Here is a 27143-nt window from a genome sequence, read left to right as displayed (position 1 = left end):
AGAAAAGCCTAGTAACACCTGGGAATTTCCCAGGTTTCAAAAGATTGGGAATTGGAAGAGGGAGGGGGCTGTTTCCTCCTGTGGGTCACAGTGAAAGCAGCGAGCTCTGCCTTCCCCCACTGCTGCATTCCTTGAAACCTGCCGGGGCCCGTGCGTAGTTAAGGAATGCAAAGGAGCCCCTTTCCCGGGGGCCGTGTCCCCCGCACACCTTGATCTCGATGCAGAGGATGGGCCGGTGCTCGGCGAAGCGGAAGGTCTGCAGCCGCGTCAGGTTGGGAAGGCACATCGCGTAACCGCTCAGCGTGTCCATGTCCTTGTCACAGCGACACTCTGGGGCAGCAGGGGACAAACAACGCCAACAGGGAAATTAGCTCCGGGGTGTTTGTTCACTCTGGAGCCGGCTCGCTCACCAGGTGGGGCGTGGGAACACCACACACGGTTTATCGGCTTTAGCCAATTATGCACTTGCACAAAGTTGCCCTCCCCATTTATCAACGCCTGGTTTCAGTTTTTCAAACTGTCCCAGACACTCAGAGTGCCCCAAGAGCTGCTGTTAATGGCCAGCTCCCAGCTCATCCCAAGAAAGGTGAGGCCTGAAACAGCAAGAAAATGGATTGGCCAACAACAGGTAAAGTGACTCCTTAATGTATTTATTCAAAGATGTGATCTCCCCTTTGCTTACTGTGCATGACCTACCATCCCTCAGCTGATCTGAAAACTGCCAGGAATATCATAAACCTAAGAGGCATTCTGCATAAAAATCCTTTGAAAAACCTCTCTCCACGTGCATCCTTTGGGACACAGAAAGTTCTGTGAGATTGGAGCTCAAAGTTAACGAGAGCACACACCCCCAGATTTTCAAGTACCTGTTACTAATCAGACACTAGGATACACGTTCCTCTTACAGTTTCCACTGCTAAGAAAAAGGCTCACTCTGAAAAATATATTCCAATAGAAAAAACAAATCTGAGAAACCAAAGCCTCAGGCACCAGCCTGTCATGCCATACTGCTTTACCAGGATGAGCAAGAAGCCTTCTGTCTCCAACAAAATGTTGAGGTTTGTTTTCTTTCTCTAAATTTAAGCAAAAGTACATCCTTCCCACCTTCACAGCTGAAAGCCACTTGCCAAATCAGAGAGGCACAGAAATCTGAAGTATTAGAGAAGCTCCTTTGCATTTTACACAGGCTTATGTGAAGGGTAACACTGAAAAAAAAAATCCCTGAGGTTTAAAAAAAAATCCTGTAAAAAACAGAAAGTGAGATTCACTGTTGTGAAGTACCTGGACACTTCCCCACAACCACATTTCAAACCCCAGCAGCTGTGAACACACCAAGTTGTTTAACTCTGAGAAATAAAACTGAATTCTGTCATTTATTTCCACCAGAGTATCACTGATTTTCTAACTTTAATAATTAGACACTATTAACTTTCCTCACTGGATCCTGGCACTGTGGAACTGCTTCTCAAACAGGTGAGGAGAAATCAACAATGGAGTGTCCTGTGCTCACTATATGTAAATTCATTCCTTTTTTTTTCCTGGATCAAAGGCATCAAAGCACTTGACTGCAGTACTTTGATTTAACTCTGTGTTTATCTTCAAGGAGTTTTGCTAAAGCAGGAGTTTCTGGCCATTCTCAAGAACATTTTGGGAACATAAAACACCATGAGGGCCACACTCTTTGCCCATTTTAGAGCTATCATGTACTACTTTTAATTCCAGAACACAACCCATTTTTTCCAAAACAAATTTTCAACTTATCATTGTCTAAATATTTAAAAAGCTTCCTTATTTTCTGTAATGTGATACTTTTTTTACTTTATAACAAAGGAATATGCTTTACAGCTTGAGGAAGCCCCTTTCTAATCCCATCCTTGGCACTTACCTGGCCTCTCTGGCTGGATTTTCAAACAGAGCTGTCTTACAAAGTCTAAAGGCAGTTGAATAATTTCCTATTGGGGAAAAAAAAAAAAAAAAATTTAAATGCAAATTTTAATAGTCAGTTTGGGAATCTTGAAATGGAACAGCAAAGTTCAGTGGGTTACACAAAGTACACTGAAGTACACAGTCAGCAGCTTCTGCCTCTGATTCACTGTCGGTGAACACCTGTACCTGCAATCACATGCAACACCTGTCCCTCTATAAAAACCAAGGACTAATTTAAATAAGTGAATGACAAAGAGCATTTAAAATACAATTTTAATGCATGTGGAGGAAGCTGCATCATTTTGTCCTTCCCACAAATGTAAAAGTCCCCTGTCTCACATCCCACCCTTCCAAGACAGAACTGTGTAACTCAAGTTCCAGGTGAAGCTGTTAACTTTTTTACTTTTCTGACGTTCAGGGAACAAGATCTGGCTGCCCTGAAGAACAGAGCAAGGGAAAAGGTGACCTCTGACTGCACAGACACCTCAACAATTTATATGAACCAGGTTTCTCCCCTTGTTTTGCAGTTAGTCTAAAGATCTCTCTCACACACACTCCCCTCTTGTCTAAGGCAGAGCAAAGAAATGGCCACACTTTTCATCAGTAGCTTGAAATAGCCAAACCACTGGGTACAATCCATCACCTCATCAGCACAGAGCAGGATCCCTGTTTGCATCCAAATGCTTCTTGTGTGTATCTTGCAAATCCTGTTAGTTCCTTTCACTGGCACTCAAGTGTTTCCCCAAACATTTAAGTGTTTACAATGCCTAAGCCATTTATTTTAAAAACAAATCATTTACCCCATGGTGAACATAGTTCTCCCCAAAGAACTGCTTCATCACATGTTTTCCGAAGTCTACAATGTTTTGCAGATGGTGTAGTATTTCCTCTGGAGTCTGGAAGACAGAAATGTGGTAACTGAACTCCAAAATAATAACAACACTCCAGAACACACACATCCTGGTTAGTGATTTAACAAATAACTAAATTGCTGAGCTTGGCAGGTCAGTGCACACTGAAGTCAAACAGACACATCAAATGTGCTAAATTGGTTTCCCTACTGCCACCTCAGGGGCTGGGACTAACAGAAAAATGGTCAGAAAAGGTGAATCTTCTTCGGTTTCAGGGGGAAAAGGAGAGAGAAAGTGACAAAGATGGAAGAAGGGGAGATCTCTCAAGACCTACTCTGACCATTATTCATAAACCAGCTCAGAGAACTCCAGCAGTCCAAAGAGGTGCCCAACAGCTGCAGTGCAGAAGAGCCTTGGAGTGTTACAAAATACATCATGGAGATTGGGAAGAGAATGGCTGCAAAGACTGAGCCAAATTCCAAACCTCAGCATGAGGAGGTCCAGAACTTGCCATCTGTCCCAAATCCTGCCCCAGACAGTGAAAAATCTTACTCTGATGTGATATTCTGTAATTTCATAAGGACACACCAAGGTCTTCTACAAGACAAGATGCCAAAAGCTAGAAAGGAAGCTCTGTGAGTTCTGGAAGCAGAACAGGGACAACTGCACAGTCAGGCTTGGACAGACTCCCCGCTGGTGAAGAAGGGAGCAAAGGAGCTCCACAGCAACATGATCCCATTCCCAGTCCTCCAGCACACTGCTTCTCTGCAAGGTGTTTTATTGTTAGAATAGACAACCTCAAAGCTACTCTGTCCTTTTGTAACACACAGAAAAACCCACTTAAAACCTCACAATAAGACTAAGTGGCGAAAAAGAAAGTGCAACACTTGGGTACAAAAAACAGGAGCAGAAGAAAAAAATATATAAACAGAGCAGAGTAAGAGAAAATAAAATACTAAAGGACAACACCCAGACACTGACACAGCCTAGGAAAAGGAGGAAAGACCATCTAGCACTAATCACAAATGACAACACAACCCCTTCTTTAACTTACACAGATCCTGAATGGTGAGAATCATCTCATCAGTAACATATCTCTGCTAATTCCCATTTACAGATGGTTCTGACCTGGTTTGCTGACATACACAGCACCCACAGGTCTGTGTTTTGTTTGGTTGGGGTTTTTAAACACACATACACAGACTCAGACTGAGAAACAAGCATTTCATTAAAATTTACTGCTGCCACTGTTACTACATGGAAAGACTCACCAGTTACAAAATTCAATACAACCAGAAAATTATAAATCAAGCTTAAAACATCTTTTAAGAGCAAGTATATTTGATATATCCAAATAAAACAAAAAACAACTAACAGGCTACTTGAGCACCACCTTTTAACATCAAAAACCACTAAGATGAAAAGCTTTTGAAGGACCCATCATTACTGCCAGCTCATTCACCAAAACTCAAATATGCTTTGTATTTTTTTTTAATTCTTTCATGAAAATCATATACTAAAATAGCAATATGCAATTCCAAGCACTCCATGGGGCCTGACACTTGACTATCTGTTCAAGCAATGCAAACCCCGCAGTTCTATTATTGGGTATTTTTCAATCATAACAATAAAGTTACAATTCACAATAATACCACCTCGTTCAACTACTGGATTATATAATCCCAAATTCATCATTAACTGGATAATTAAATTACAAAGCAGCATGCAGACTTCTTTGCCTTTTCCAAAGAAGTTAAGCAGACTGAGACCTATTTGTTCACATCTGAATTTCAGTGTGTGTATTACTAGAAAATATTTTGCTTGAACTGCTTCCTTCAGCGTTGTTTACCTTGGATGACCTGTGATGTCATGCACAGACACAGAACATTTCAGAGCCTAACTCATTTTGCTTAAGTCAGGAATACAGATTACTCCTAAAAAAAACCCACCAAGCATTTTCCCTGACATTGTTGCTATGCACAAGTTCATCCCAAAACTCTGATTCTCCAGGAGCTGTTTACTGATCTGATGAGAAAATATTTATTCTGTTCTGCTCCAAGAAAAAAATGGTCCTTTGAAAAAAATCAATCACCAGAATAAGTAAATATATTCAAATTACAAAGCCTTCTATTTAGAGGGAATTGTGTATGACGAAGTCCACACACTCCCTACGCAAGGCAAATGCAGAACACTGGAGCCAGCTCTCCTCAAAATGCAACACTGGAATGTGTATGCCCAGCCTCAGTGCTGTGGTGGGTAACTGAAAAGTCTTCCTGCCTTCCTTTGTGACTTTCTCATACTTTGTCAATTTCTAAAAAACAATTACTATGCAACAATCCCTTTGAACTTAAAATTAAAAAAAAAATTAAAGAGGAAAAGGGGCCGGTACTCAGTGTTGTTTCCTTAAATAAACTGCAACACAGACTTCTTACATAAAGTTTTGGTCTAGTCCTCTCCTGCTATACAAAAAATTGAGATAAGCACTGTTTCCTTTCTTGTGACGCACTGGACTCATCGCTGCTCTTGTTAACACTAAACATTATCATCTTGGGCTACTACAGAACCACAAGATACAGTTTTGAAATCCTGCCAACAAAAGCAGCTCAAAAATTCACTTGAATCATTCTTTGGTTTTACCAGATCTTTTTTCAAGTTAAGCAATAGCAGAAAGACCATCAAACAACTCATACATGTGCTGTGTTCACTCATTTTGCCTTCCTCTACTTCAGGAACTTCTCCCTTGTCCCTTGTTAAGCTTTTCACATTCATCTTCCTGATTTAAAGCAATAAAATGCCCTTTCTAGATGTTTATTTTACATTCATCCTTGTTTCTTTTCTCCTAAAATGAAGCACACACAGCAGTTCTCAGTAGAGCCCCAACGCTTTTTGTATTTCCCTCATCAGAACAACCTGTCACTGTGGCACTGTTCCTCACAAAGCCATGGTTTGGGAGCTGCTGTAACTCAAGCCATTGTTATGTTTATGCTCCACCTTTAGTTATTGATCATTTTTTATCCCTGTTAAAAGGAAGTAACTCACTTCAGCTCCTTCTCAAGCTGGAAAACCTTAGTGTACCATCAAAGAAACTGGAAGATTGTGTCCTGCCACATTCTTTTTGTAACAGACAGAACACTAAAATCACTCACTGACAGAGGATTCTGTGAACACTTCATGTGTTTGTTCAGGTTCCATGGCTTTTTAGCTACTGAACAGGTGCTCAACAGCAGACTTTGACCATGACACCAGTTCTGTCCCACCTGGCTACAGCCAGGAAAATTCCTTCCTTCCTCAGCATCCCTGGGCTGCCCTAGGTGGATGTGGAGCATTTACAGAGTGCCACAGCTGTGACCTCTGCCACAGGCAGCCTCACAGCCTGCCCCACACAGAGCTCTTGCTAGGAGCACTCGCATCAGCCCAGTTACATCAGACAACCTCACATTTCCTCCTGTTGCCAAACCCCCTGAAACACAGGCACATTTCAAAACAGGCATTTGTTCTTACTCCGGCCAGTCACGGCTCTTTCACAGGTTTCTTGTTTCTCCTCTCACTGGCTATTAGTTTACCCAAGGGCATTCAGCAACAGGACATGTTTACATCTTACCTTATTCTGGTTGGGGGGAGACTTGAGAAACCGCAGCACCACACAGCGCTGGAGAAAAATACAAAAAAATACAGTTTCATTAGCATTTATGAACAGCACAATTGTCTGATTCCCCAATCTACTTCTCTGAAAAATTAAGGGGAAAAAAAAAAAGAAAAGCACATTTTAGATGATTATTTCACTCAACTTGAAATCAAATATGCCAGCTGAAATCAAACACAGCAACATCTGCTGCCAGCTCTGCCATGAGCTTAATGAGGTGGCCACTCCAGCCCCTCTGCAATTCCAGTCACCAAGTGCACCAGGAAAATGCTCCCTTAGCTTACAGCACTGCTCTGAAAATCTGGGAAAGCTCATATGAAACCAACACCCACACCCTGGCATCTGTGCACCAGAACTCCCCAAAAGAGACAGAAGGCCCACTCCACTTACAGTATCAGCACAGCATTACAAATTATCCAGGACACACTCACCAGTTACCAGCAGCAGCTATACAGGTGAGCTTAACACTAAACTGAACCCTGCTACTTATAAACTTTTGCAGAGTAAATACATAACACAGGACCAAAAATAGCAGTTTTTCAAATATTTTACCATAAAACCATAGGAAAAACTGACTAGTTTTTGTAATTTTTACAATTTTTATCAGTTTTGTAACAATTCAAAAAGCTTGAGACTTTACACATTAAAATCGAAGTCTGACATGGTATTAAAGAACCTGTTAAAAAGCAACACACAGCTCTGCTTCTGGTAATATCTGATCCTACGGAAATTTCAATATCCCAGTAAATATCTGATCCTAGGGATATTTACTCCCACTGGTGTAGTTCAGCCTATTCAGGTACAAGGGGAATACCAACAACTGGGCACCAGAGAAGGCAGAGACAAACAGCTGTTTCCCAGAGGCATCTCTTGGCCAGTCTGTCTCCACTTGGCCCTTTCCAAGACACAACAAAAAGTATTACATTCCGTTTAAAGCACTACCGCGTAAGTACACCCAGATTCTCTGACAAAGACAATGCAGACAAAATGTCCCAGTTGCACTTCAGGTTTATGGAATCCAAGCTTTTTCCTTTCCAAATTACTTGCCATTAAAAAACTTCACCTAGCACGACAGCGGCAGATCTGTTCCATATTTCAGAGCTGAAAGCTGTTTCTGCACAGGCTGAGGGAGAGAGCTGCAGATAACTTTAATTACTAACATGAAGAGAAGGAGGAAACAAGCAAAACTAATGACAATGTGCCATCCAAAACAATACCAAAACTAGGTCCAGGTTGAGACATTGCCACTGAAACCCAGACAAGGCCCCTTCCAGATCTAAAAAGTCTTACGCCACCATAAACCTCATCGTTCCCCCACATCTGGAAAACACTCTCACACAAAAAGATGCACCGCTGTTAATTTGATTTGTCCTGGAAGATGAGTGTCCCAACAGCAAAGGAGATACCACCAGAGTGGTAACTACAGTCACCTGGATTTGACAAGACTGCTGGTGACACTTCCTCTCATACTATGCCCTACAACACACAGAACAGAGCCCAAGCCTGATGAGCTGTAGCTCTGTGTGCAGAGCGTGTTACTCTGACAGTGTTTCAAGCATTTGGATCTCCTGCTTTAATTATTCATAAGTAAGTGGATCAGTGATGGAGTGATCTGATTATCACTTCTAATCCATTCAGACGCATGATTCTGTAATCTTTCAAGGTTAGTGTAGATAATTATCTTGTAATCAGTTCCCAGCCAAGATTCCAACCAGTGCTCTGGAAAACCTGATTTGCTCTCACAGGACTCAGGACAGTATTTGTTCATCAGCAAGTCATTTCTGATTTGGCAAAACAACCAAAATTACATATGGCAAAAGAAGAATGTGTTTCTGGTCTAAAGATGTCAAAAGGAAACACAGCACTGTTCAAACAAAACTTCACAAATGCACTTCAACCAACCAGCCCACAGTACATTTCAGGAAGATTAGATGATTAGAGGAAATTAAAAAAAAAAACAAAAAAAAAACCCACCAACAAACAAAAACCCACCCCAAAACCAAACTTAAAAAAAAAAAAAATCAAAACAATTCTGTCCTATTGTGAGGCACATTTCCAGCTAGACCCATCCCTTTGTGCATTTCAGTACCAGTTCCATGGCACCAAGGTTAACCCATCAGATGTCACAGGTGCCAACTGCTTCAGAAGTATCATCACCAAAAATATTGGCCCACATTTCTCATGCTATTGCATTTCTGATTCACATGGCTGATTCTTTACTTGGAAATATTGTGGGTGGTTGTTGCCATGAGGTTTGTTGCTAGTTATCTTTAAATGCCTTCAATTTTTTTGTATTTACAGACTGAACACCAAATATGTGCCATATTTATCTGCATGCACGAGAATGGCCCAAATCCCAAAGGGAACGGATCTCTGCAGAGGTTGTCACTCCTCCTTTGCACTTTGAGAATCAGATCAGCTAGACCCTAATGCTTCCTAAATTTCCTTCTCCACAACCAGTGGAAGGGCTTACAGAGGTGCCTAGCACCACTTCCATCAAGGCACTGTCACCCTCAGAGTCTTTAGTTAGCTGAGTAAGAGCCCCAGGGAGATAAAAAGATGAAAAAAGCAGGCTGCAAGCAGAAGGGGAAAAAAGAAACAGTGAATGGATGTAGGTAAATGTAACACCTGAAACATTAAAAGGCTCCATATCTTTTGATGTAAGATCAGTTAGAAAAATAATTAATTCAAAGGAAGAATTCTCTACAATTATTTTTAATCCCTTCATATGTTCAGTCTCCATTTAGTGGCAGAAGACTAAAAATAACCAACCCATCAGAACATCACATACAACTGCTCTTACTCTCAAATAAGGAATTTAAGGACAACTCTCATATGAGAGCAGAACAGCTTGAAAGCAGATAACAATGTTCTTAGTGGCTCCAGGACCGTACTAGGGCTACAACAACAACCATTTCCAGTTGTTATGGAAAACTGAAAACAAACACCAGCAACAAGGATAGCAAAACTTGCATCTCTGAGAACACGTCCGCAAGCGCCGGGCCGGGGATGATGTAACCAGAAGTGTTCCCGAGGAACTGCATCCCAAACCACAGCACCTGGAGGCTGCAGCCTGCACTTCACAGCCCCACCAAGAAAGGCCAACACTTCTTTAGCACCTCATCACCAAACAACTGTTTGGGTTAGAGCAGAACAGAGTTAAGGATTGTCAATAAGGAGAGAAGGAACTGTGAGAATACTCAAAATCGGTGGCATCACAGGAGCAGCGGGATGTGTACACACACAGCTCTTGTCCTCGTATGTCCTGGGCATGGTCCCTAAAGCTTACCTCTAAGAGTTTTTATTCTCCAGAGCAGTTACTACAGCTATTATATTAATCTTACTCAATAAAATCCGAAAAATAAAGTAATCTCTGGCAGCTCAGCCAAAATATGACTGGCAGCAATCCAGGTATTTTGGATTAGGCAGTAGCATAAAAGCTTACATTTGTTTCTTTACAGCTTGGTGTTTGATATCGACCTTATTCTATGACCTCACTGTCATAAAATGCAGGCCTCCTGAACTGGAGAGTTTTTAGAAATTAAACACAACTGGGGCAAATCTATAATCTTGATAGTCCCCTTCAGGGAACAACCTCGTTTGTATCACCGCGATTTTTTTCAGGTCTCTCGCTACATTAGTAACAAAAATCTAGACAAGAGTTGGAGGCAGCAAAAGAAACAGGAAAAAATTAAAATTAGCTCAACTGCTGATAAAATTGCTTAGATACACCGAAAAATGTGTATTTTCCCTCTGCTCACGAGGGTTTAAAATAAGTTTCTGCACAAAAATACAAGGAATTAGCCTGTCCAAACACAAAGCCTGGGAAACATCAGCTTCTCCTTTTCCAAATAAGCAGGTTCACGTCATTTGTTATTACTCTGCTATTATTCAAGCAGCACAAATGAACTGCTTTTGTCTGGAGGCAAAGCATTACTCTGACATCTCCTTCCGAAAAATCTCGTTGATTCCCAGCTTGTGCTCACATCTGTAAGATCGACCGCGAGAGAGAACAAGACTCTGAGAAGAGATTTTTCAAGTCCCAAAAGGAACTCCACCGCCCTCCCCACACCCATCATCTCCCCCACGCCACCTCATCAATTCCGGCATCTAAAAACTCACCAGTATTTTTGCAGGCACTATCTGTAATTTTACACGACAATCTTACCTCACTGTTGCTTAAAAAGGCACACCATACAGAAAGAGAGTTTCTTACAGAGTAAGAAAATCCATTTTTCTTTTAAAGTTTGCATGTAGAAGTCACAAGTTTCCAAATATAATCATGAGGTGAAACACTCTCAAGGACTGGTAACAAATCTTCTCTACAATTCTTACTCTGCTATTTTTTGCAACTAATTTCACACACCACCACCAACCCCTGCCAAAGGAGATGAAGATACAAAATCAAATACTTTGAGAGAAACTAGTGTCCGTAAAGGCTCTGAATTTCTTTATCACTGGTTATTTAATTCACTGTTCTGCTGATCCCGAAGAACTACCAAGACTTTATCAAACACAGCTCTAGGGATGCCAGAACTACCACTGTGGTTATTCAGTGCTCCCCAATCATTGTGGGTTTACAACAACCCACATTAGAGCAATGACACCTACAGAAGGTACATTCTGATAGTCAGTCCAAGGCAGGGAGACAAACTGAACACAGTGATATGCAAATACTGATTATTGACAATTCCAAGGGTACACAACATGAACTATGGAATTGTTTGGCTGATATTAGGCTATTCCTGCAGTAGCATACTGCAGCTGCATGCAGTGTTTCTCAACTAAAAAAAATGATCCTGACTTTTTTTCTTCCAAATCTACATCCCACATCCCCTTCAATTCCAAGTCTAGTTTGAGAGATTTGAAGAGAAAACAATGGTTTTCTATTCAGAAGATGCAATTTCGAGGAAGGAAAAAAATGGACAAAGACACTTCTTTATCTTCACATCTCAGAAAAGACAGTGACAGAGAGAACTCCTCCTTCTGAGAAATGACAGAACTCAGTGAAAGCATGCCCACCACACTGCCCAGGCACTTCAGCCAAAGCTTACCTTCATGATACTCAACACAAGACAATTTTAAAGGTCTCCCCATCCAAGGTCAGCGTGCTGTGCAATGTGAAGGGTTATAAGAGATGAAAACAAACTAAGTGCTAGAAAATTTTGCAGCTTTTAAATGAAGTGCACTGGTAATATCATACACAAATGTTTTCCAACTCAGTTTTGTTCTACCTAAGGTGGATAAGATCACCCAAAACAAAGTGAGGAAAGCTACATTTCCTGCCAGTATGGAGGAAGTTTAGCAACTGCTCACATGTAGTGCAAAGAAGCATTCAGAAATTGGAACAATACTCTTTTCTTTAGCACAGGAGTCCTTGAAGAACAATGGTTTTATTTCTCAACCTGAATAAAGGATTTCTGGCATGGCATCTGGCTTGACACCGTTCAATACGGCAAACCATTATCTGAAAGCAAACCCTCCATTCTTGTTTTCTTTAGCACAGAGCTCACAGCTTGCATCAGACTTCAGGTGCTCTTTCCAATTTTTTTTTTTTCTGCTTGGTTATGATCTTGATTCCTGTGAGAGTCAAGCACCACCTCAGGTTTCACTTTATAGCCCAGCTTCTATAGCCTTGCAATGCACAGATGGTACCAATTCTGAGAGAATTTAACGACTGCACTCTGCAAGACTGAAATGTCTGCCCTTCAGCCAAAGCAGCTAATCAGAGCACCTGAAATGATATCAAGTGATACACCCACTGGTACGAGGTGGAAACACATACCAGAGAGAGAACAGCATGAATAAAGCCATTGATGCCTGGCCTCAGTGTGCATTAGCACTGTCTGGGTTAGCACAGCACATGGCCCTGATGTCCTTGCTGTGAAACAAGGAAAAAATGGTCTTTAGCATTTAAAAGCATATCAAATACCTCGTCCATCTGTAAACAGGTGAGCTGTACCAATCAGAACATAAAAACACATCCTAAGCTTCCTCCCTTTAAGCTGCTCTAAAGCCTTCTCTATCAGCAACACACACTTCCCAGCACTAAGCTGCCAAGTCATCTGATGTTATGTTGGGGAAACCAGGCGTTCCAGGAAATTATTCATGGGGGGGAGGAAATAAAGAGTCAAAACACCGAGAGGGATTAGAATGAAGTTAAATAATTAAACAGACAGAACAAGTGAATAATTCTCAGCATCCAGAACAACTCAGGCAGAAGACACCTAAGCAAGCCTTGTGCTCATGTGACTCTGTTCTTTCCTGAATAAAAGCAGGACAGGGAGGACAGTTCAAGGAGGTCAGAACATCTCCTTGACACTTTATTCCATGGCACAGAGAAATCCACCGAGGCAAAAGGAGCAGCCACTGAAAAGCTGGGGGGAGGAAGAGCCAAAACAGTGAATAAATCAGGCTCTTAGCCCGAGCACTCCTCCAGAGCTTTGGGTCAGTCAGGCTGCTTTACCCAAAACAACCAACCCATAGCCACTGCCAGCTCAGGGCAGATCCAGGAGCAGCACAGAAACTCCATCCCTGCACGACAAGCACTTGTAACAGACACAAAAGAAATCTGTTTGAGACCAAAACTTGATCTCAACTGCAAAAGGAACTCATTCAAGTTTGAGTTAGCACTGAATCCAACCAGAATAAATCCAGGATCATTTTTAATCAAGGCTAATGACCTCCTGAGCTTGACTGCAAAACTGGGATTTGTTTTACATTTTCACTGCATATAGCCTTCAGCATTCTCAAAAGCCACTCAAAAAAGAAAAAAAATAGACCTAAAGTAGAGTGTGAATTTCCAAAGAAGGTCACCAAAAGACAAGTGTGCCCCAACACTCATTATTACAAAAGACAGCACCTCTGAACCAAGTATTCTGCAGGGAGGAGAGAGGTGCTGCTACTGCTGCAGTTAAATGCTGGCTGCCATATGGGATTAGTGTTATACACAGAGCTTCTGTCTCCCATCCCCATCCACACACAGGCTGTGTTTTCCCATCTGGATCTACAAAACTTAAGGCACTCGTATAAGGAAAGTCTGAATTGCTGCCTTTCTGCTCTCTCTCATATCTACATTGAGCCCTGCTACCCAGTGAACCTTCCCTTTCTCTTCATGGCAGACACTAAACTGCTCTGCATTCAGAGCATCCCTTCACTGCACAAACCTGGTGAAAACATAAGGAAATTTTAAATTTAACTACTGGTACAATACGGAATTGCAATCCCGATACGGAATTAAAATTCCTTGATGTTGACTCAACCTAATAACTTGGGGGAAGTGTGTGTCAACAAAAAGCTTCACAGCTAATTCACAAAACTGGAAGTACTTCCAACTTTTAATTCTTTGTTTATAGTAAAACCTTTGTAGATTGTACTCAAGTAGAGTTAGTTCAATTAGTCATGGCACCCACAGTCACAGCTGTACCTGTTTAGCCAAAAAACTAATACAAACAAATACAAAACTGTCTTTTTTTTTCACCCACTGACCATAGATGTGTATCTAAATCTCAATTAGCCCAGGTCGATGCAAGGAATCCTAGAGTTTAATACAGGTGTCACAAAGGTTCCCAAATCCAGTTCAAGCTGGTGATTGCCCTCAGTCTGTAAAACTTCATTGCTGCGCACCGCAAGAGGCATCTTCTCCCTTCTCCACTGATGACACACCCTAATCACATCCTTGGCGTTTTCAACTGGCTTTCACAGCTGCTTCACTCAATTGGGCACAAGCTCCTCTGCTTGTTTACAATAATTAAATCAAATTTTAAGAAATCAAAAGCAATGACAACTAAGAAAAAAGGACTATTACCTTTAAGCATCAAGCTGCCTTCCTGTCCTTTCGTCCAAGTAGGCAAAAGGTGTGCAGGTGTGGGGGTTTTGTTAAACAATGTTTAGAGTTAGACACTGCTGAAATATGCACACACCCCAAAAAAACAATGCTGGAGAAGCCAGGTCAAAGAAATGCCCTTTGAAATTTAAAAAAAAAAAAAAAAAAAACCCACCACACACACACACACAAAAAAAAAACCAAAAAAAACCACCAAAAACAAACACCCAGACAGAAGAGGCAGAAAATTCTATAGAACCAGACACAAAACTCCTCTCTACATTACGTGATTCCCAAATCCATCAGAAGTAAGAATTAGCACAGGTTTGTAATGTAAATGGAAGAATCTCATGAAGAAGACAAAAATCTTTAAGTTCAAGTCTTACCAAAACTATGCCTTTCCCATTAGTCAAGATAAAATTCAACAACAGTTGCATTTTACCCTTTCTGATAATATTTTTCTGTACAAGAACCAAGAGACCAGAATGTGGCCATATTTTAAATCAGAGCAATATTAAGAGAAGGTCATTAATAATAAACTATTGTACTTTTAACCATAAGAACAGCTAACTGAAGATTTTTTAATACAGGAATCAGCAGCCTGTTCTATATTTTCATGAAATCAAGACACTCATAGGTATTAATGAAAAAAAAAATCAGAAAACAACTGAACAGAAAACAGAACACAACTGAAAAAAAAATTGCTTTATAATCAGGGACCTGGAATTTCTCAGGAACAACTTGGAATTTTGGGGGATGTCAGTACTTACACAAACTTCAATAGCTCAACACAAATTCAGGCAGATTTAGGCAACTACACAGAGTAAAACAACAGAAGAAACAGGCCACACAAGTTTTGGGACTTGTACAAAATGACATCATCAGAAAAAGCACCTTAGGAAGACTCTCTGGAGGAGACAGCAATTAATGATCAGCATCATCCCTTTCTGCCAAACAAGACCGGAGGAAAGCTGCAGATAACCAAGTCATTCCTACCAGAGGCTTTCTACTCTTTCAGCAACACCCTTCTGCCTAAACATACAAATCTGTCCTCTCCTCCTAAGTAAGTTTATTGCAACAGAACTGAACTTGTCATTATTCTTATAAACAAAACAACTAACCAGCGCAGGAAAACTCTTTCATAATGCAAAGGCATTGTGAGCAACAATTATCTCCCCTGATTTGACACAAAGCCCCTTCTCACAGAGTTATTTCAAAACACCAAACCAAACCCCTCTACCCCTATGCAGAAAGTGACTTCCTGCACATGCTCTGCAGCCACCATAATGCAAGTGCCAGCAGGAGCAGCCCCAGGTGTGGTGAAAACAGAGACTGCTGCTAAAACACAGGATACCCCTCTCTGCCTGCACCTCTGCTCTCTACAGCCCCCTGAGAGTCAGCACAAGGATTGGGAAGGATGCTTCCAAAGCAGCACTGGGACATCCTCCATCTTTACCACAGGTCTTGAAGGGAAAATAAGTATCACAGAGAAGAGAAATATTATTTGTTTACTACAGGCACTGATTTTGAGCATCTTCTGCCAGCTTGATTACCTAGCTTGACTCCCTCATCCAGACTCCTCAGCTGTGCTTCCCTTACCTTCTCTATCTCCCCTCTCCCTTTTCCTACTCGTAAGCTCACAGATGCTCTGGAGATGATTTATGCCTTTACTAATTAAGTCCTGTACCAAACCCAAAGATATCTGCTGGAGCTGCAAACATTCCAAGACATTGAGTAGATGAACACTAACAATCCAGGCATTGGAAGCCATAAACCACAACCTTTTGCAAGCACATGCCAAGGTTGTTCTAGACCATCTACTGAATAAAAACCAAACCGAGGAAAAAACCCTCCTATTTTCCACTTCTCCATACTCACCCTGAAACACAGCTTTAATGTTCAAATGTGTTTCAAAATTAGGCTTTTGGTTACCACAATGTCTCAACGCACAAGAAGTAAAACAGAGGCCAAGAGGAATGCACACACTCCATGTCACAAAGCGACTTCTGCAGACTACAAGCGTATGTTTCAACAGCAGAAAGAAATCCAAGTTATTATTCCTAGAGTGGCTTACACTACTTTCTACAAACATCTACTGAAGCTTTTTGAAATGAAGTGTTAAGTGTCCCATAAAGAGCAAAAAACTGATTAAAGTGCAGAACTCCAAAGGAGGATTTCCAGCTCACCTCTGAAAAATTAAGGATCTGCGCAGCAGAAGGACAAAACAGCTCAGCAGGAGATAACTGTTCTGCAGCAGCTCCTCTCAACCCTCTCTACTGCTCATGAGTAGGGAGGAGGAGGGAAAGCACTGCTTAGCTCTCTTTTCAAATCTGAAGCCAAATCTGAAGCAGAAGGAGTGACTCTCCACCAAAACCTCCAGGTAAAAGAAACCTCGTTTCTAAACCACCTGGCTGACTGATGGTGCTGGGTTTGTGGAGCCGTCTCTGTATCTGTCCTGCAGCACTAATGTCTCACCAACACCTCAGAGTTACCAACTGCATTTCACACTACAGTCATGAGGTAGGAAAGTTGTCTGATCATTCTAGCACTTCAGCAGACTGCAAGACTTCACAAAGGCCTAACCACAATTCAGTTTCAATTTGGATTAATTCATTCACAGCTTCAATAAAAACCAAAAGGAAAAGCCTGATCACGAGAGACACTTGTACCATAGGTCTGTACATCTTCTGGAACTTTAGATTCTCCAGAACTGAAACTTTAAAAATTCCTGAAAGCAGAAGTTTGAGTGCTCATCAAGCAAGCAAGCAAGCACAGAGCTCTGGTGGTAACAATGGAAACTGGAAATGCTCGGCAGCCATTCCATCTTTATTCACCTGATCACTGTCTGAACGCTGCCAAACTAATTAAAGTAACTCTATAAAACTACCACTGTAAGAAGAGACGTGTTGAGTAGCCCATGCCACGCCTCAGGATCCTTATCCTGCACTGGATAAGGAACAGAGATGCACTTGCAGTGATTTCAGCACACAGCAGGACTCCAGTCACTGTTACATCCTGCAGGATTAATAACCAGCAAGAGGAAAAAGCACAGCAAGCACTGAGAGCACTTTCATGGAAACAACAGAACACGTTCCATAGGATGCCAGCATCCCCCTGCCAGACAAAGCTTTGTCTGGATGCACTGGGAAAGGGGCTGTGTCGCCTGTGTCCGGGGCTTATCAGCTCATTGCCAGCAGAGCTGTTTGCTGGGCATGTGACTTTTCCATGACCAACCTTTTCATTTGGTGCTGTACTGGATTAACAATGCCTGACATTCATGTCTTAAAGGGCAACCTACAGAGAAAGGAGCAACCCCAAGAAATAAGCAGAGCCTTAAACACAGGAGAGCACCCTGTGATGACACAGGCCCTAGAGCCCCCAGTGCCCATCCCCAGCTCAGGCACAGCCCTGAGAGGCAGGAGCAGGAGTGTCCAGCCAGCAGGCTGCCCACCCAGCCCACACACCCGTGTGCTGCAGACACGACCTTGCCCAGGGCTGTTATCGGTGCTCCAAGGAGCCGTGCAGAGAGCACGAGTTCAAACACAACACCCCAGACCTCATCTTGTGAGAGCCAAAGCAGCTCATGCCCTCTTCTCCAGAAGGGCAGGGATTCACGTTGTTGTCAAAGTTTAAAAAAACAAAACTTCTCAAATTTTCCAAAAGCAAGGAAGAGAGCCTAAGACTTAGAGAGGCAGGGATCAGCTTTCTCTCCACATTTCAAAACACCACTACGCATCAGAACATGGAAACAACAAGCACCTGTACGTCTCCAATCTGGCCTCTCCCGTGTATCTGAGCATCCATTCACGTCTCTCCCACCACCACCAAACCCCGATCTCTTCCTCCGGCACTGATACACACAAAACGTGAACTGGGAAGCTACGGAATGAAGCGAGGGCAGTCAAAATGTCTTAGCTGTGCTGCTGATCCCTTCACACAAACCTGAGAATAACTTAACACCAGATCACGAGAATGATGATTAATGGCGCAAGTATGTCCTGTTCTTAGGAGGCACAAAGTTACAATTAACATCTAAATAGTATTTATAGGCTTCAAGTTCACCGGACTTTGTCATCAGTAGACACAAAGACCCAAAACGTAAGCTTTACTGTTTCAAAGTTGTCTATAAAGGAAAAATTGTATCTATTTCACTTTCACTCGATCTTAAAAGTTTTAGGATCTTGTTAAAAACAGAACTGGCACGCTCAGCAGTTATTCTGAATCATTGGCTGACTTCCTCACTTTCCACATCTTTAAAGATAATCACACTTACATCACTAATAATCCATTATTTATCCCAATTCCCGTCATCTAGTGACTAAGTAGTTTCTACACTGCCTTTTTCAAAGCTAAAATGTGACAGGAAACAAAATTATTCATGTTCTTCTTGCACCAAAAATAGCTTTTAAATAGTAATTGATATAAAGAAAAAGAGGAGGGAAAAGCCACAGCCACAGAAGAGCCCCTCCTAAAGTTTGGAGAGCACCACAAGATTTTTAGCATTTTCTCTGGCTTGGTATTTGCTAATATTTTACAACTAATTCATAATTATAATAGAGAAAACAGACATTAAAGAATACAGTATTTTCAGTCATTCATTTAGACATAATTTTAGAAAATTCTTCTCAAGATTCCACTCTTATTATAGATCTTTTTTGACAAAAATCCTACATTTCATCATTCTGGCTTTGCTGAGTTTTGATCTATGAATCATCAAGAACATTCTGTGGCAAATCCATACCAGCTTTTAAACTGAAATACAAACACATCTTTAAAGCACAAAAACAACCACAGGCACTTTTTAGAAAAGGAATAAACTCCTTCAAAGGGCACGTATCCCAATATATTAAGTAAATAATGCACATGCAAGGGGGGCACGAATACACTCTCAGCATAAACGGACACAGAGTCTGTTTGATTGGATTCAGCCTCGTTTAATCGTTACTGCTGAATCTATTTTACTGAAATTTTTAAATAAAATACACCTCCACCCCTCCGTGCCCTCCTCCCCCCCACCCAAAATAACCCCAGACAAACAAAAAGAAAAAAAAAATCAACAAAACAAAAAAACTCCCAGACCAACAGGTAGATAGATGGGAGAATGGGGACGAAGTGACCCTCGGGGTCACATCACACCAGCTCTGTGGCAAAGCCAAAAACCTAAATCAGAGTCATGAGCCCGGCCCAGCACTGCAGCGAGTGCTCAAACTCCTCACAGAGCCAGAGTCGGTGTCAAAGGGAAGAAGGCGCCTTCACCAGCTCGCTTTCTCCTGTCACATAACCCACACCCGGCAATGATGATGGAAAAGGTGAATTTTTAGCACTTTTCCTCACAGCTCCCATCTCCAGGCGGCAGCTGCCCGGCCATCGGCTGCTCTCCCTCCCATCCTTCCTGGCCGTGACGGAGGAGCCGGGGAAACGCCCGCTCGTCTTCCCCACGGGACGGGCCCGGTCTCCCCGAGACACAAAACTCCTCCGGCAAAGAAAGCGGCGAGGGCGGGCGGCGGGGCCGAGCGGCCGCTCCCGCCGGGCCGCCCCCCTCACGCGGGCCCGGCTTGGGGCTCCCTCGTACCTGGCAGTGCGAGACGACGAGGCTCTGGTTGCCTTCCCCGTGGTACTTCCATTCATTCTCATCCATTTTCTCCACTTCCATGCCCGGCCCGGGCCGCGCGGAGGGCAGGAGCAGCCACCGGCGCCGCCGCCTCACGCCGCCACCATCGCGGCTGCGCCGCCCGCCTTCAGCCGCGGGAAGTCCCGCCCGCCGCGGGCGCCATCTTACAGCCGGGCAGCGCCGCCGCCGCCGCCATGGCCGGGCCGGGCAGGGCGGCCGGACCGGCGGCGGAAAAATGTCCTCTGCCTCCGGGAAGGGCCGGTTAAAGGAGGGGATGGTCCCGCTCTGCTCTGCAAAGGTCTCGCCTTCAGTCCTGTGCGTAGTTTTGGGCACCACACTATTAAGAAAGGGATTAGGCTGTTAGAGAGCATCCAAAGGAGGCCATAAGGATGCAGAAAGAACGGGAGGGGAAGCCTTATGGGGAGCAGCTGGGGGCACTTGGTTTGTCCAGCTTGGAGAAAAGGAGACTGAGACTTTATCAGGAACCCACCCAGAGTGGAGTCGGGCACTGAGCAGGCTCTCCTCAGTGACAGACCCAAGGCTGAGAGAGCTCAAGGAGAGTTTGGACAATGCTCTCAGGGACAGGGTGGGATTTTGGGGTGTTCACGAGCTGGACTGTGATCCCGATGGGTCCCTTCCAGCTCAGCGTGTTCGGCGGTATGGGGTGCCCATATAACATACTCACTGTGTGGGAGATGAGCTCGCAGCAGAGGCTCTGCGCATAGTCCGACACCCAGAATAGAGGAGGTTTTGACCCCTTTGGGATGGTGTTTCACAGAATCACAGAATCCATTAGGCTGGAAAAGACCTCCAAGACCATCGAGTCCAATCAGTCACCACCCTGTAAACCCAACAACACTAAATGCCACATCCAGTCTTTCCTTAAACACCTCCAGTCCCTCCCAGTGACTCCAGCATCTAACTAGGCAGTCCCTTCCATTGTCTTTTCAGGTACAGTTTCCAGCTGGTTTGAATTTTACAGATGTTTTCTCTTGCAGTCAAGTGTGTTTAATTAGCCTTGTGCTCCAATACACCAGGTCATTCAAATACCCAATGTTACAAGCAGAAGGATGAACATATGTGTAGCATTTCTAAAAAATCAAACATTAAGCTGCTTTCCCAAGTATTAATATACACATACATGATTTACGATAAATAGAAAACAATCTAAAGGTCCAAACTCCCTATCACAAACACAGGATTAAATTCTAGAACCCTTAACTGAGTAATTTTTATGACTATGAGTTTTGACCACAAACAGTGAAACTTACCATTCTATGATCATTTTAAAACAACCCCTAAGGGCTCTCTGAAATTCCCTCTTTCCTTTCCAGCTTCCTCACAAGGCTCTTCATGACAGGGGCCAGGCTGACACAAAAGGAGGTAATTAACACTCAGAAACTTTCCTCTGTATAATGAACGTTTGTATAATTTGGATAGTACCCAAACTTGACTCTCTATTGCCGCTTTTCTAAAGAAAGTCAGAGTGAAGTAAACTGCCTTTTTGATGGAGAGAGAAGATGCACCTAGAAGGCTGAAAATAAAACTTACATAAATCTGCAATGAGTCATTGATATATTTTTTTTAATGTGTGTGGTGTAACTTGAACACATCATCCAATTTCACTAAAAAAATTGGGGTTAAACTAAATATGTTCTAAAATACTAATTGATAATCACTTTTCCTTTTTTTAGCATACTATACATGCCTACATGAAAAAGGAATGCTTGCTCCTTTGGCCATTTGATAAAGATGAAAATAATGACAGTGATTTCTTTAAAGTAGGTTTCTGTCATCTGTGTTTGTAAAGTTTCCTATGTTGCGTTACTAGAAATGCATATCTAAAATACAAGAATTAACCATACTATTCTGGCTTTTAAGAGTGTTATACAGAAGTTTCACTCAGGACATTAAGATTGTGGTATTTATGATACTTTCATTAAAAAATAACTGTACTTCAGGGAAATAGTATTTGAACACTTTATTAGGCTTACACCGAGAAATATGTAGGGAAATAATAGCAATGTACTGCCTTGCAAAGGCAAAACTAATTTGTCTCAATTTTAAAAGGAACTCTAGTATAGCACGTTCTTTCATAGTTCTGAAAAATGCACACCTACAGAGTTAAAAATAAAGGGGAGGTTTGAGTGCACAGTAAACAATACTGAGGACACCAAGTTTTAATTCTCCTTCTCTGGCAGACCACTTCCCTCTCCACCTTTTCCTCCTGCATTCCAAGGTGCAGAACTACCACTTGGGCAGTCTGAGGTGGTGCTCTGAAAATACACTTGTGAAGCTTAAACCTGGAGGGACAAAAGCGAATTTAATATATGTTATTTCTCCCTGCATTATCAAGTCTTATTACTCATTTCAGGTATTATCTACAACACGCTTGGACTGAAGTATCAGAAGCTTTGGTGCCATTAATGACATTCAGGTATTGCTTAACTGGAATTCCCCTGTCAGATGGTGTAACTACAGCTGGTGTGGGTATAACCTGGCTGAGTTTTAATGAAGTGCATTGAGGTCTGCTCGCACAGAGCTCAGTGACCTGCAAAATCCACCTGGGGATTTCAGCAGATGGCCAGGTATCCTGTGGCATTTCAGTATGTAAATAAAGGAGTTTAAAACTGCAGCAGGAATGCATAATGTAATAGTACCTTCAGTTCTCCAGCCCCCACTTCATCCCCTCAGCATTTCTCTTTTTGATGTCACATGAAGGAGTTGGGAGAGCACCACAGGCCTGAAATCTCTTTTCCTCAGAATGCTGTAACTGAGCTGTGCTTTATGGCACAATCCCTGTTTCTCAGGATACTTTGGCAGTAGGAAGTCATCAACACTAGACTCTCTCATTGGCCATCTTTTGCAATTTGTAAGTTCACCAGGGAATGAGAATGAAATTGTAAGAACAGTCCACAGTTCATTTATTCACTTTGAGGAGGAAAAAAAAAGTATCAGGCGAGTATTTAATGTTAACATTCTTTGCTATAAAAAGGTCATTAAATCCACATCTGAGGGAAAAAAAATAGCATTACCTGAGACTCGTGATAAAATTGGGTGCCAGTAATACAAAGGTCTTGTAAGCTCATGAGAAGGATTTTTGCTATAATAGGTACATCTTAGTTCTCCTGGTTCCTAAAATGAAAGGCTTCTATATAAAAGGAAGGATATTTTGTTCTTTATGAAACGAGTAATCATGACACAAAAGATCCTATTCTGTGACCTGGAAACATCTGCCTGGAGAAATCAGGTTTAAAAATCACAAATTCAAGGCAATGAGTCCAAAAATATTAAATGGGCTTGATAATAGCACGGTGAAATTGTGTTACAAAATACTACTACTACGTGTTTTAAACTACTACACCATTTTCAGTTTCAAAAGATAGAACTATGTTTAAATAGGATTGAGTTTCATACTTTATTTTATACTCAGACAAGCAGAAATGGAATATACTTATGTAACTCAAATCATTCAAATTTTCAAGTTTTGGTTTTTTTCTCATATCAGAACAACACCACTGCTCCATGCCACTGTTATTTCTTGAATCCCTATATTTTCTACATAATTTCACACACATACTATAAGTGTAGAAAATCTCATACTTTGTCATTTCACTATCTCACACTGACTGAGAATCACTGACCCTACAAAGAAAAAAAGACTAGAATAGGACTGGAGTGTGTCATTCGGTGGCTTTTTTAGAAAGCATATGTGGTGCTTCGAATCACAGTAAAATATTATAGAAATAAAGGAAGTCATGTCTTCAGGAATAAGGCTGTAAATAACAAGAAAGGTGACTTTACGTGAAAAAAGATAAAGCCACGTCTACATTGTTAGCAGATAAGAGCTTGCACAAACTTCCCACAGATATGGATAAACAGACATTATAATTACCAAGAACTATAATTGCTGCATACAGTCTGAGGGAGTTACAAAGTTATAGACATAGCATAAAGAAGAACTTTGTACTGTAGTTCTAACTCCAAAGAATTTCAAGGATAGACTTTTTTTTTTTTACACATAGACAATTAAAAAACATTTCCTATACACAGGAGCCCTGTATGTTTATTGAAAAGAAAAACAACTGTTTACCAGTGGGATGTGACCCAAAATACAAACAAATGAAAAGCAGTGTTGTGGTGCATTTTTTTCACTGGCAACAGAAAATATATGGAAAAGAAGATAAACTATAGAAGGTCATTAAAGCAGAAGACTATGGTGAAATCCTAGTAGCTTTGACAGGGTATTAAGGCAGAAAGGAACAAGACCAACCCCATTCAAGCACCTCCTTAATACCTGTTCTTACAGCCTCTAATCTGTGGGTGAGGAAGGAAAGAGGAAGGGATAAAGAGCTTTTAGGTATTGCCTTGTATTAAAGGACATAGCACCTGAAAACCGGAGTACTCTTTCCAAAAAGAGGAGAAAGCAGAGCAGTTCTGTAGCCTGGGCAGAACTCAGGTAGCCACAGGACTTGCGGTGCTTTCGGGCCAGGCCAACACTCCTCAGTGCAGGTACTTGCTATTAACGTTACACTGTTTGCTCACCATCAAACACCTCTTGCAACTGCTCCTGGGAAAACACTTCATTGTGTCCTATCACAAATATACCCCAGCCTCGTGCCCAGCCCTTGGACCTGTTAATGGTTAAAGGACAGCATTCAGCTTCTTTTTTACTCAAGTGAACCTGTGTGAACCTCTTTAAACAGGGAAGAGGACATGTAGATTACCCTGGTTTTCAGCTGAACTGCAGTCATTTGGCAACACTTCTGTAGGAAACCTTGAAACCTTCCCCATTGGAACTTTTACTTCACTGAGTACAAGGTCTCCTGAAGATAAATTACTAGTTGGTGTAAATTGGTCACATGTTAACATTTCAGTCTCTACCCAGAAACGCCACACTGTAATAGATGGGAAACACCAAACAGCAATAGATAGTGTTACAGACACGCTGGGCATCAGTTTGTTTTGTACTTACTGAGAAATTCAGATTTATGTTCCTTGGCACAGCTATCGAATACTTTCAAAGATAGAGATCCTCCAATTCATGTGTACTACATTTTATTGACTGTAGTGTTAATAATTCTGGAGTGATTTCAGTATGCAAATGGCACAATAAAATTTAATGTTCCCCCCAATTTAATGTTCCCCCCCTTGAAGAACCCAGTTTACTGCAATTGTCATGATTGATATCAATAAGCAGATTGATGAATAGCAAAGAGATACCTTCTCAAATTCTAAACCTCACATTATCCATCATCTCCAATACATAAACACAGACGTAATGCAGTTCCCAAGCAGAAACACCAATATAAACATTATGGAATCTCAAAAGGATGACCTTGCTCTTCATTCCAAATCTGGCCACATATTCCCATGTCTGTCTCACATTGCCCTTGACACATGGACACCCATGAGTCACCTTACAGCAGATTATTCATCGAATGAATGGTCGAGTTTTCTCTGGTGGGATTTTTTTTTTTTTCCCGAAAAACTGTTTAGTTGACTCAGCAGAGCAGCGTGACACACAGCACAGCCACACAAGTGCTCCAGCCGTCACTGGAGGAGGAATGGGAACACATCCCAACGCGTCCGGGAGCGCAGGATTTGCCACTCTGCTGCCAGCTCACTCTCAGACCACATCAAGCTGATTATGAAACTGCACTTTGAGCGGCTGCAGAACCTCCTGGCAGGGCAAACACGTGGGGCCCTTCCAAGGAAAGGAGAAAACACACAGAAGGAACAGATATCTCTGGGTGTGCTCTGAAAAAGCAGCAGAGAGCACAACGAGGAAATGTTTTCAGAGAGAGAATTATGGCTCATTCAGCCGTGCAGGAGCTGTTACTGACAGGGGGTTTGGGTTGTTTTTTTCCTTTCTCCCCCAGAAAAACACATGTATCTGAATTCTCCCGTGCCCTCATTGCTCCACCTACCCAGGTTACAAAAGATAATTGAAGGGAACTGCGCCATCAGAGGATAAGTGATAACGCATTCCACTAAACTTTTATTTGTTTTATTGGTTTAAAACAGCTATTTCAAAGGTGACAACCTGCAACTCTCTTGATTAAAGTGGAACAAAGTGGATACTTAACAAGTGATTATGAGATCTCTCTGACTGATCGCCTGCCAAAACCAAGTGCAATATCCATTGTAATAAAAAAACTTTATGATGGTGTCTCACTTGTGTACTCATTATTCATATTTATGCTTTGTTTCATGTCACAACTTTCCAATAGATTTCCAGGAAAAAGAAAAATCCAAGTTGCTCCAAAAAGAAGAACTATTCCTAACAGTGACAGAAAGATAAATATACTGGGATATATATATATATATACACATATATATATACACACATATATACATACACACACACTGAGAGATCTTGCAAGCTTTTTAGCAAGGAATTAAATTTAAGATGATTGAGTGAGCATAAATTCTAGACTAAATTCTACACTTATTAAAACAGAATCAGACCCAAAAAGCAGTGAAGCCTCTTCTCACCCCAAGCTTGGCAGCTTGGAAGATACAAATCCATCTGGCATGAATTTCTAGAATAAAAAAGATATACCTGGATGATCTACTTGATAGCTGGTTCTGAACCTAAGAATCTGTGACTGTTTTATAGCGGAAAAAAAAAGGCGAGGGGGAGGCATTTACATTTACCAAATCATACCTGGAGACAGGCATTTAATTGCAGTTAGGGCTGTACAATAGATTAAATAGGAAACAGCCTCATCTGCTGGTTTAAGGAGGCACTATCAGGTGCATTACTTTTTTTTTCTCCTCTCCATGTACATCTCCCAGACCTCATAGAATAAAATCTATAGGATTGAAATTTGGGGTTGTTTGCTTCTTTTTCAGTAGCAAAGCCATTTGCACACACTCCTCATATGACTGGGAGATCCCAGGTAACTCAGTGAAAGGAGCAGCTCTGAATCTTTCTGGCTTCCTGGTTGTTACTACAGACAGGCACGTCTAAAGAGATTGCTCAAATGCTTCCCATTAAGTTTCTCGTAATTTTATTGAAGCTTCACAATGTTCCTAAATGGCACTATTTGTTTCAAACAGAAATGTTTAAAGGATATTTTTGCTGTTGAGTTTTTTCTTGTTTGTTTAAAAAGTTAATAATAAAAACCCAACAACTTCTGAAATAAAATTATTAAAAAATATGCTGATTTATATTACTATTTTTTTTTTATTTAAAAGATTTAGCATTGAAACAATAATGAAGAAATTACTGGAAAACAGGATGGGATAACAGGTCACCCTGAGCTTAAGGATATTTTTATT

The 27143-nt window shown here is 41.7% G+C and overlaps 1 protein-coding gene and 1 long non-coding RNA gene across 5 annotated transcripts in view; one reads left to right on the top strand and one right to left on the bottom strand.

Annotated features, from left to right (window-relative positions):
• Window positions 1-27143, bottom strand: part of IPPK (inositol-pentakisphosphate 2-kinase) — a 47825-nt gene that overhangs the window by 8093 nt on the left and 12589 nt on the right. For 3 of the 4 annotated variants that reach the window (XM_066195849.1, XM_066195851.1, XM_066195850.1), the window contains 7 exons: window positions 21128-21224; window positions 20542-20697; window positions 19818-20193; window positions 6379-6426; window positions 2727-2822; window positions 1886-1952; window positions 209-330 (listed from right to left, as the gene is read on the bottom strand). In XM_066195849.1, the coding sequence (XP_066051946.1) occupies window positions 209-330; window positions 1886-1952; window positions 2727-2822; window positions 6379-6426; window positions 19818-20193; window positions 20542-20579 (747 nt within the window). In that variant the 5' untranslated portion in view covers window positions 20580-20697; window positions 21128-21224. The remainder of the gene's footprint in view (window positions 1-208; window positions 331-1885; window positions 1953-2726; window positions 2823-6378; window positions 6427-19817; window positions 20194-20541; window positions 20698-21127; window positions 21225-27143) is intronic. The other variant, XM_066195852.1, reaches the window with a different exon arrangement.
• Window positions 20026-26200, top strand: LOC136296617 (uncharacterized). Its single transcript, XR_010722968.1, has 4 exons — window positions 20026-20171; window positions 21191-21239; window positions 22231-22293; window positions 25356-26200. It is a non-coding gene; the product is annotated as an uncharacterized lncRNA (long non-coding RNA).

The sequence above is a fragment of the Chamaea fasciata genome, unplaced genomic scaffold (genome assembly GCF_029207755.1).
Source record: "Chamaea fasciata isolate MVZ Bird 193981 ecotype frontalis unplaced genomic scaffold, bChaFas1.0.hap1 SCAF_13, whole genome shotgun sequence".
In the NCBI taxonomy this organism is placed as follows: Eukaryota; Metazoa; Chordata; class Aves; order Passeriformes; family Sylviidae; genus Chamaea; species Chamaea fasciata.
Note: the sequence above shows the minus strand (reverse complement) of the source record. Positions and strands in the feature narration are given on the sequence as shown.